The sequence below is a fragment of the Misgurnus anguillicaudatus genome, chromosome 7 (assembly GCF_027580225.2).
Source record: "Misgurnus anguillicaudatus chromosome 7, ASM2758022v2, whole genome shotgun sequence".
NCBI lineage: Eukaryota > Metazoa > Chordata > Actinopteri > Cypriniformes > Cobitidae > Misgurnus > Misgurnus anguillicaudatus.
Genome location: NC_073343.2, coordinates 2,164,093 through 2,176,531, shown reverse-complemented (window position 1 = coordinate 2,176,531; position 12,439 = coordinate 2,164,093). Strand labels below are relative to the sequence as shown.

General features: G+C 33.6%; 1 protein-coding gene across 2 annotated transcripts in view; it reads left to right on the top strand.

Moving 5' to 3' along the window:
* The window catches only part of fam184aa (family with sequence similarity 184 member Aa), a 42,571-nt gene that overhangs the window by 21,512 nt on the left and 8,620 nt on the right, over positions 1-12,439 (top strand). For both annotated transcript variants that reach the window (XM_055171899.2, XM_055171898.2), the window contains exons 10-13: positions 492-704; positions 4,288-4,441; positions 4,691-4,818; positions 7,659-7,843. In XM_055171899.2, coding sequence (XP_055027874.2) covers positions 492-704; positions 4,288-4,441; positions 4,691-4,818; positions 7,659-7,843 — 680 coding nt within the window. The remainder of the gene's footprint in view (positions 1-491; positions 705-4,287; positions 4,442-4,690; positions 4,819-7,658; positions 7,844-12,439) is intronic.

Here is a 12,439-nt window from a genome sequence, read left to right as displayed (position 1 = left end):
AGAAATGCGTTCAACATTCTCAGTTTCTCCCTCTTGGTGATTAGAAAGAATTTACTTCATTATTTCTTCATCTTAATCCTGCTCTTATCTTATTTAATAGTCTGTGAGAATTAAACCCCTCTTATCTTGTAAATTGAGCTGTTTTGAATACATTACTTTTCTCATTTCAGGGTACCTAGGGGTATGTAAAAAAAGGTTTCAAATGAAAATTTAATTTACATAAAACTGATGACAAAGCTGCATGGTTGAAATGATTTTAATAGCATCTTCCTGTCTGTACATGTTACAGTACGTGATGTTGATGGGGAAAGTAAGCACTGAACCAAACCTATGTGAGGCAAGGGTGCAGGGACTCATTTACAAAGCGCATTTACAATGTTTGCATTTGTATACTTACACAATTATTTAAAGGGTTAGTTCAACCCTTAATTACAATTTTATCATAAATCACTTACCCTGCGAGATTTTTCACCCTGTTTTTCTTGTGTCAGATCTCATTGCTGAAGCAGAGCCTGGAGCTGCAGATGTCGCAGTCGAAAAGCGCGTTGCAGCAGTTGCAGGCGCAGTTCAGCCAGGAGCGCGAGCACCTTGCGCAGCAGTTGCAGGAACTGGCGATGGAGCATCAGCATAGGGAGCATCATCTGCAGGAGGTCCACTGCTGCACTATGCAGGATATGGAGGATGCGCAACAGATGGAGCTTAGGGTAACGCCACCATATACACCAACATGCGCACAACATAGCCTACTCTAAACAGACATTCACATACACACAAGCTGCATACAGTATAAGCCTGTCACATGGAAAACTGCACATGGAGACACTTTGCATGTCTTGACGTTGTTAGTCTTATTATGTGATTACACTTGAGTCGGGCTGGGCGATATTGACCAAAATTCTTTCAATTTTAAAATTCTATTTGTGGATGATGTATCTCTGTATTTTCTACAAGGTGGGATAGATGTCATCTCATGTGAGATTTCACAACCATTTTATTATAAGAGTAGCATGAAATGAAAAACATCCTGGTAGGAAAGCCAGAGTCATATCAGACCTTACAGATATAGACGGTGTTGTCTAGAGCTGCCTAACGATTAGTTTTGATTAATCATTTGCAGAATAAAAGTTTTTGTTTACATAATATATGCGCGTTTACTGTGTCTAAAAATATGTATATATAAACACACAAATGCATATAATTTTAAGAATAAAATCATTTAAAAAATAAATTATATAATATTTTTATTTATTTATACATAATATAAATTATATATAAATAAAAACATGTATATTCACATGCAAATATTTCTTAAATATATACATGCATGTGTGTGTGTGTGTGTGTGTGTGTGTGTGTGTGTGTGTGTGTGTATTTATACATAATTATTAGACACAGTATGCCTATATATATATTTGGATGTGACTTACCATCTCTCATCCTCTATTGATCACCTTCATTGTGTCTCCTCTTACTCTTCTTAAAGGCATAGTTAATAGTTATTTTTTTCATACAATGAAAGTAAAAGGTGACTAGGGCTGTGCAGTAAGTCAATAACATTCTGCTTAATATCTTTTATTGTATAAAAGTCGTGCATCATTTTTGGGTGAAGTATGCCTTTAAGTTCAAGCTCACTGGACCAGAGCACCCATCTCCACTATGTATGATGTTGATTGTAAATATTGCTCCTTGTCTTCTCTTAACACATTACAAATGTTTAAGCGAACACCTTTCTCCTTCAGGCAACTTGAACACTGTTGTTTATTTCAATATTGGACGTGACAGAATACTTTAGGATATCAACCCAGGCGTTTAAAGTAGGAGTGCTGTGTAACGTCTAACAGGCTTTTCTTTATATCTCTTGGCCTGCTTCTGTGGCCAAGAAAAGTTTTTTAAGCTGATTTGGCCATATTTCGGATTACAGAGTAATGGAAAAACATTAATAGTTGCTTTCATCTCCATCCTTTTTTTTGTTAGACCTTGAATGCATTTGGTGCCGCTGCATGCTGAAATGGCTTTGTGGATGGACTGTGTAAATGTTTCCACGTTCTCCGCAGATCAGGGCTGGCAGTAGAAAATGATCCATGAAATGAGAGTGTAAAGGATAAAGCTGAATGATTTTCTAATTAGATGAAGCTGTTTCCTATTATCATTGTATCTTCATGCACTATAAAGGCAAATGATCTACTTTGCTTTATTTGTTTCTTCATACACTGTGGTTCAAATGTTTAGGGTCAATTTACTGAAATGTTCTTATTTTTTGAAAACCCTTAGATAAACCCTTAGAAGGTGTATGCTTAAATATTTTGAATTTGTTAAGAAAAAATGTAATAGTGCCAACATATACATTTTTGAATTATAATAAAAAAAACTGAGCTCTAGTGTCATATAAAAAACATTATAATTATGCGAAAAAATATTTTTGTATTACAAACAAAAGTGTTGTTATATAGAAAAATGTAATTGTGCCAATATATAATTTTTTTTTATTATAAACTAACATTTTGTTATATAGAAAAACTGTAATTGTGTGGGGAACATTTTTTATTACAAACAAAAATGTTGTCATATAGAAAATTGTAATTGTGCCTGCCAACATATACAGTTTTTTATTGTGTTATATAATATAATTCTAATTATGCGGAAAAAAAAATTTGTATTACAAACGAAAAATTTGTTATATAGAAAACGTTATTGTGCCAACAAATAATTTTTTGTATTACAAACTAAAGGTTTGTTAGAAAAACTGTAATTGTGAGGGGAACATTTTTATTACAAACAAAAATGTAATTGTGCCAACATATAAATTTTTTGATTGTGTTATATAATTATAATTACGTAAAAAGAAAAATATTATTTGTATTACAAGCGAAAAATGTGTGTTATATAGAAAACGTAAAAAAAATTAATTGTGCCAACATATAATTTTTTGTATTACATACAAAATTTTGTTAGATAGAAAAACTGTATTTGTGCGAGGAATTTTTTTATTACAAACAAATATGTTGTCATGTAGAAAAATTTAATTGTGCCAACATATAATTTTTTTGATGTGTTATATAATATAATTATAATTATGTGAAACAAATTATTTTTTGTATTACAAACGAAAACTGTGTTATATAGAAAACGTAATTGTGCCAACAAATACATTTTTTGTATTACAAAAAAAATGTTTAGATAGAAAACTGTAATTGTGCCAACATAAACATTATTTTATTGTGTTATATAATATTATTATAATTACGCAAAACAATTTTTTTGTATTACAAAAAAATTGTTATATAGAAAACGTAACTGTGCCAACAAATACATTTTTTGTATTACAAACAAAAATAATGTTGTATAGAAAAATGTAATTGTGCCAACATATTCATTTTTTGATGTGTTATATACTTTAATTCTAATTATGCTAAACAATTTTTTATTACAAACGAAAAATTTGTTATATAGAAAACGTAATTGTGCCAACAAATACATTTTTTGTATTACAAAAAAAATGTTTGACAGAAAACTGTAATTGTGCCAACATAAACATTATTTTATTGTGTTATATAATATTATTATAATTATGCAAAACAATTTTTTTGTATTACAAACGAAAAATGTGACATATGAAAAACATAATTGTGCCAACAAATACATTTTTTGTATTACAAACAAAAATAATGTTGTATAGAAAAATGTAATTGTGCCAACATATTCATTTTTTGATGTGTTATATACTTTAATTCTAATTATGCTAAACAATTTTTTATTACAAACGAAAAATTTGTTAAATAGACAATGTAATTGTGCCAACAAATACATTTTTTGTATTACAAACAAAAATTTGTTAGATAGAAAAATGTAATTGTGCCAACATATACATTTTTTTAATTTGTGTAATATAATATAATTAAAATTATGCGAAACAAATAGTATTTTTTGTATTACAAACGAAAAATGTGTTATATGAAAAACATAATTGTGCCAAAAAAATTTTTTTTATTACAAATAAAAATCTTATTATGTAGACAAAGTAATTGTGCCAACATATAATTTTTTTGATTGTGTTATATAATATAATTATTATTATTCAAAACAAATAATTTTTTGTATTACAAACAAAAATGTTGTTTTATAGAAAAATGTAATTGTGCCAACATATAAATTTTTTGATTGTGTTATATTATATAATTATGCGAAACAAAAAACATTTTTTTATTAAAAATGAAAAATTTGTTATATAGAAAACGCAATTGTGCCAACAAATAAACATGTTGTATGTGTATGAATATGTTTGCATAGGAGCTGGAGGATCGTATGAAGCAGGAACAGAGGGAAGAGTTACACGCTTTGCGAGAAGCTCACAGACAGACCCTTGAAATCCTCCGTCAGCAGTCGGACCAGGAGCTGCAGACTCTGCGCTTTGAGCTGGAGGATGAGGGCAAAGCCATGCTCGGTGAGTCATATACCCACCATCTTAAATATAGCATCACACACCTTCCTACAGCATCAGAGCCATTAATCGGGTCATTGAAGTCTTTTCATGCAGTATAAGCTTTTGTTATGTAAGTATTTTATAGGGACGATATCTGTGAGTCACTCGGGGCATCTACACAACATTCTGTACAGACTTGAGATGGTGTTTTGGGACAGGGACATAGATTTGTGTGTTCTTTGGTTTTTCTAGCTTTTGTTTTTGTTGTAGCTTCCCTGCGCTCTGAGCTCAATCATCTTCACGCCACTGCCATTGAACATATGAGGCAAGTTCACCTGAAGGAGAACAACGCCGCCAGACGGGAGCTGGACGATACTATTGAACGCTGCAAAGAACATGTGAGACTTTTTCAAAGTATTACTTTGATAACATTACACCCATAGGCCAAACCAGTAAGAAATTGAAATTACTGCTTTGGTTGAAATGTGAACAGAAGAAATGTCAGGTTTAAATTGATGTGCATCAATTTATTAGTTTGTCAAAGTACTGCTGCTTGTGTTGTTAGCAAACATGCAATTGATATAATAAGCTTGTGTAACTTTGACACGCTAGCAAAGTGAAGCAAAAATAAAAGAGCAGCCGCTTTAGTTTTATCAACCCTGTTTATACCTGTATTTAGCGTCGTCCACTTGCAATCCGATCGACTAAAGCGTATCTTAATACCAAGTCTAAACAAGGCCTCAGGGTAGGTTTATGTATATAAATGTCAAGTAGTGTGTAAATAAACAAGATTTTTACATTGTCTAGAGAAAATTAGAGAAAATTCCCACCATAGACAGATAGATGGATGGACAGATGGAATGACGGATAGATAGACGGACAGACAAATAGAGGGAGAGATAGACAGCCAGATAGACAGATGAGCAAATGGATGGACGGACAAATGGATTTACAGACAGATGAATAGACAGACGGATGGACAGACAGACAGACAGACAGACAGACAGACAGATAGATGGATGGCCAACAGACAGATGCATGGATGACCAGACAGATGAGCAGATAGATAGATAGACAGACAGACAGACAAATGCATGGATAACCAGACAGAAGAACAGACAGATAGATGGATGGATGGATGGATGGATAGACAGATGAGCGGATAGATAAACAGACAGACGGACGGACGAACAGACAGACAGATACATAAACAGACAGATGAACAGATAGACAGACAAATAGATAGATGGATGCATGATGGACAGACAGATGAACGTCCAGACAGACGTATGGACAGACAGGCCAACAGACGGACGTATGGACAGACAGGCCAACAGACAGATGCATGGATTACCAGACAGATGAACAGACAGAAAGACGGACAGACCAAGAGGCAGACACACGGATGCATGGATGGACAGACAGATGAACAGATAGATAGACAGACAGACAGATAGATGCATGGATGGACAGACAGATGAACGGATAGATAAACAGATGGACGGACGGACAGATACATGGTTGGACAGACAGATGAACAGATAGACAGACAGATAGATAGACAGATGTATGGATGGATGACCAGATAGATGAATAGATAGATAAACAAATGGACGGATAGACAGACATACAGGCCAACAGACAGATGCATGGATGACCAGACAGATGAACAGATAGATAGATAGACAGATAGATGCATAGATGGACAGACAGATGAACGGATAGATATACAGACGGACGGACAGACAGACGGATACATGGATGGACAGACAGATGAACAAATAGACAGACAGATAGATAGACAGATACATGGATGGATGACCAGATAGATAGACAGATGGACGGATAGACAGACAGAAAGGCCAACAGACAGATGCATGGATGACCAGACAGATGAACAGATAGACAGATGAACAGATAGATAGACAGACAGACAGACAGACAGATAGATAGATGCATGGATGGACAGACAAATAAACGGATAGATAAACTGACAGACAGATGAGCAGATAGATAGACAAATATACAGACAGACAGATGCATGGATGGACGGACAGAAAGACAGAGAGACAGACAGATGCATGGATGAACATATAGGTAGACATACAGACAGACGGACAGATAGATGCATGGATGGACAGACAGGTGAATGGATAGATAGACAGACAGACAGATGGATCTAGACACAGTCTCTATACTGTATGGTAAGTCTGAAGAATTTTCCAGTTGTCTTAGCAAGTACTATCAGCAGAATAACTAGAACCCCACAATCCCACACTGGATTTGTATCCGTAATTTTTCAGGGTGAGAGCCAGGGCCAGCTGTCTTTCTGGATTTATTAAAGATAAAACCAAATGATACATTGCTTCTCTTGGCTTCAAGACGAGGTTGTGGTTTCTGAGAATAGAGCGGCATGAATTCTACTGAGAACTCAAAGCAGTGGCCATGATAAAATGTCTCTAGGCTAAGCTGCACTTTACATGAATGTGAAGAATAACCGCAATGAATAAAAAATGAGGATAGTGAGTTCTGAATTATGGCAGGACTCTGGTCACAATCCTTTCCCATTCTCATATTTGATTTATAATCCTTCTTTTTTCTCTCAGTCTCATGTTTGTCTCACTACAGTTAATACCCCTCACGACTCAGTATTGTATAATATGAACTATATACACTGGGCCAAACCCACAGGTTTTTTTTAAAAGCATTATGATGTGCATAATGTGACTGCGTTTAGTTTAATTCAGTACGTAATTTTTTTTAAATCGAATTAATTAAACTAAAAAAGTAACTTGCATTACTTTTTATAAAAGTAACTCAAATATTAATGTTTACATTTAAAAAGTAATGCGTTACTTTACTCGTTACTTTCAGAAAAGCAATATTATTACGTAATGCACGTTACTTGTAATGCGTTACCCCCAGCATGCCCAGAGCAATCAGTGTGGTCTAAAAAGTTACCAAAACTGCTAAAAAAGCAACAATGTATAATTTTTTTGCTTTTGGTCCAGAGCAAATGAACCGATCTACAGATGTGAAAGCAACCTGACTTTACTTCAGTGTTGTGACGTATTTACACGCGAAACGAGAAAAATAGTGGCCGTGGCTTGTGTTTTCCACTGTGCTTTGATTGGAGAAAAATAGGACTTTAAAATCATGTTCATCTTTTTTCGGGCGTAAAGGGCATAGTTAGACACATCTGAAGTTTCTAGCTGTTTTCTTTGTTTGATGCCTTCAGGAAGAAGACCTCCTGGCACGTATATCAGACTTAGAGCAGGAGGTGAACTGCAGGAAGAACCGGATCGCTGATCTGGACCATGAAATCCACTCTCTCAATGAGACCATCAGCACTCTGACAAAGGAGCTGGAGATTAAAGGAAAAGAAGTTCTGAGGATCCGCAGTGAGGCCAACCTACAGATCAGGTATTGCTCTGTTGTGCTTTCTAAATTCTGTATCCTTGCAAATTTGGGCATGTAACAAAAAAATTAACATGGTTGGTTCAGTTGATCCTAAAATTATCACAAATTTCTCCCTAATGCTGCGTTTAGAGACGTCAAGCGTGAGTGAAGTCAATGTAAAGACGTGTTGAGGCACGTCTGGAGGTCTCGCAGCGCAAATGAGGCGTTTAGCGCGGCACGGTTTGAGCGTTGGCGAATGGCGCAAATTGAGCGTTGCCGCTGGAAACAGCGAGTAAAAAATTTGAACTTTTGCGGAAAAATGCGCCGCATTAACCAATCAGGAACTTAGTCTAGTAGTGACGTGATTACAGGAAGCGAGCGGAGTCGCAAAAGTCCCTCCCATGACGCGAATTTCCAAGTGAATGTCTCAATGACTAGAATTTCACGCGACGCTTTCACGCGAGAATGAAGCGAGTACACTCAAAATGTTTAAGCGTCCAACTATGCGCGGTAGATGCGAATTTGATGCCTCAAACGCGTCTGGTGTGAAACCAACATAATAGTGTATATAACATAAAAATATAAGTAATCTCACTCTAAAAATGGCTAGGTTATTTTTTACCCATAATGGGTAAATATTGGACAGAACACTTGCTGGGTTAATAATATCCCAATGCTGGGTTGTTGTTATGCAACCATGGATTATACTGTAACAACCCAGCTGTTGGGTTAAAACAACCCATTGGGTCAATTTTAACCCAGCAGTGTGTTCTGTCCAACGTTAACCTATTATGGGTCAAAAATAAATCAGCCATTTTTAGAGTGCTGTTACTAAATGACAAATTAGTACCTGTTACATAAGACAATTATGAAGATTTATTGATTTATTGTCAGTTATATTACACTTGAAATAATGATGATTTTGGAAAAAAAATATATATATATAAATATAAATATAAATATATATATATATATATATATATATATATATATATATATATATATATATATATATATATATATATATATATATATATATATATATATATATATATATATATATATATATATATATATATATATGAAGAGTTTGGTTCCAAAACGCAATAAACGCCATTTTTAAAAAAACTGAGTTACTGCCAAAATCAGTATTATATCAGGTCAGTAGTTAAAAGTAAATAATTACTTTTACGCAAAATCCAATACCCGCCGTGATATTCTGTCATCTTTTCTCCCTTTTTTCCCAAAATGCGACAAACGCCACTCCTCCTTTTTTACAGAACGCAATAAATCCATTCCTGATATTACAGCGGACCATTCACGCAATGTAAACAAACATGGCGGCGCGCTGAGTACACGGAATCCTAATTTTCCTCATCTACTTTGTACTTCGTGATCAACAAACATAACAAAATAATACTTTAATGGCATTGCTAAACCTGTGATGGTTTTCTGTGACGGGAAAGAAACGTAAGCCATCAACATCTAATAATTTCCGCGAGAGGCATTCGGCTGCTTGTTCTCCAGACAGCATCAAGCTTCTCATGCTAACACATTGACCCCAGAGGATCTTATGAAAACTTTACATTATTTTACTCAAAGTCAACGAAAATCGAGCGGGACCAAAACATTTTACAGCTGATCGCTGTGAAAATGTAAAGAGACGACGTCAAGTACAGTATAATGTGTTCTTAATATAACAAAGTAAGTGTTTTGGTTAATGCGATTAATGTTTATTTTTTTAGTCATTGTATACCACTAGTCAACTAAATAAATATAAAATGGTAAAGATGAATGCACATTTATACATTGCTTTAATAGATTTATAGCATTTTGAAATAAAAACTGTCATGGATTTATTGCATTTTGTGGAAAAAAATAATTAGTTTTTATAATAAATCTTTGAAAATCAAGTTATGGATTTGAATTTCTTATGTTTTTATAACCTAAAGATGCTATGTGAAAGTTTGTAACAGAAAATAGTGGTTTTCATCTTGTCACTTTCTTGGTATAGAAAACACGTTTTTACCGAAATTTGTCAAAATGGATTTATTGCGTTTTGGAACCAAACTCTTCATATATATATATATATATATATATATATATATATATATATATATATATATATATATATATATATATATATATATATATATATATATATATATATATATATATATATATATATATATATATATATATATATATATATATATATATTAATAATAATAATAATAATAATAATAATAATAATAATTATTATTATTATTATTATTATCATTATTATTATTATTATTATTATTATTATTATTATTATTATTATTATTATTATTATTATTAAATGGCTTGACAAGTAAAGTTTTCAGTCTCGTGATAATGAAATCAGTTTATCTCACTGCATGTTTTCTGTCCTTGTGTATATTACCGAAAGGATAATAATAGACAGAAGTAGAAAATTGCAAGTAAAGGTTATTGTATTAACTGTAAAAATTACAGTGTTCAAAGCTTCTATATTCTCATTTTATTCAGGCAAGAATATCAAAACATGTAATGCGTGTTTAGAATAATGTTTTTACAATCTATTATAATATACAGTACAGAGATTTAAAGGTCAGTCTAGCTGAACCAGACGCTTAATTTAATAAAAGAGGAAGGCACATGTTTCCCACGCAGCCTCAGCTACAATCTTCTTATCTTACCATATGAAAGCCTCAAGGTCAGAGAAGTTGTCTCCAGATACAGTGCTTTATTAGACCTCCTGTCTATTTGTTTCAAACATCATCCTTTATCGTGAAGTGCTTTAATATATATTCCTACAGAGAGTTCTCAACATTTTACCAGTTTGAACAAAAGTGAATTTAATAAATTTCAAATTGAATTGTTTTTAATCCAAATTTGAGTGGGCACATTCACATACTTCGTTTTAACCATTAAACTCTTTTTATTAAATGCCTCATGAAATCAAAATTAAACTTTTTTCCTTGTAGTGTAAATATGTTTAAGGACATATATATAAACTGCCATGGTCCAAAACACTGACAAAATTCTCGTACAGAAGATATAAGCATTCAAAACGTACAGTGTGGCACTTGCGCTAAAAACGGTTTTTGTCACCCCACTTCACCCCGCTTTCTAGACATTGAACCCCTGCCTGACACATCACCAGTCAGGGACGGACTGGGACTAAAAAACAGCCCTGGACTTTGACTACGCCCGGCCCAAAGCAATCGGAGTGCGGAAACTCGACAACAATAATAACGCCTGGCATGAGTGTCACAAGACTTTAATTGTGGCTCATGATACTATCCCATCCAAATTATAGCAATAGCACTGATATTGACTAGATGTTGTGTTAAAAGCATATTATTCTAGATAAACTTGAATACTCACATGTAAATGGAGGTCTCAACACACTGCAGTCCCTCTGGCTGAACCAATACAAAACAGGTAGCTGAAACACACAACATAGTACTGTATGAGTTATATGATAAATCACAAAGTAAAGAGATTTTAATATACAGTTTAACTTGAATACTCACATATAAATGGAGGTTGAATACTCACCTAAAAAAACAATCCAGCAATGGAATTTTACTCAATGTTGGGGATAAGGATTTTCTTCAACAGGTCGCTTTGTTCTGCAACTAAATAGTTCAGTTATTTTGTGACATTTAGCTGCTTCACTATCTAAATTCCGCAATTTTTTTTCTCTCGCCTTCTCAGCCCCACCCTTTTCTTTCCGCTTTTTACCCGCGGCCGCGTTATGCATATTGTTTGTTTGTTTCTATGCTTCTATGTTCTACTTCTATCTAACGTCAGTGCAGCTGGCATCCAACTTAAAGGTGCATTACTGCCACCTACAGTACTGGAGTGTGAATCAGATTAGTGGGGGGGGGAAACAGGTAATGACTGCGTGCGTGCAGGGCCGCATTAAGAGCTCACTGGGCCCCGGGGCTATGAATTACTGCAGCCCCCCCCCCAACACCACTTTAGGTCACCAACTACAGAGAGAACACATTTTTCTAAAACACTGCTGAAGTTGTTTTACATAAATATAATCTAGAATAATTCAGAATAACAGTTGCACGAAAAAAGCTGTTAGATTAACACTAACCTGTAAACATGACTTGCTAATAGCGAATATAGGGGTGGGCGATGAGCTAAATGTTTTATCATTATACGAGTCATTTTATCTAACAATAATGATATACTTCACAGTCAAGTTATATTACTTTTAATAAGAATTTTATCATATAGAAATTTAATGCCACTAACATTTCAGAATTCTTTTGACCAATTTCCATATCACAAAAAATAATAGTCACTTAAGAAAATAATCTCAAGCTTACTGATGACAAGAGTTACAATTAATAACAATAGAACAAAGGCACACAAGAAATCGACCTACTTGAAAAACTCAAAGCACTGAATAATATTATATTGTGTAAAGTAATCAAATATACAGTACCTATCTTTCACTATAAATTCAACATTCATTCTTATTTATTTTACAAAAGTGATTCAGTCAATGGCAGTAAATTACTTTATTTCTGATGTTTGATTTATTTATTTATTTATATTTATTTAATGTTTATTTGACAGGGACAAATGGATAAAACA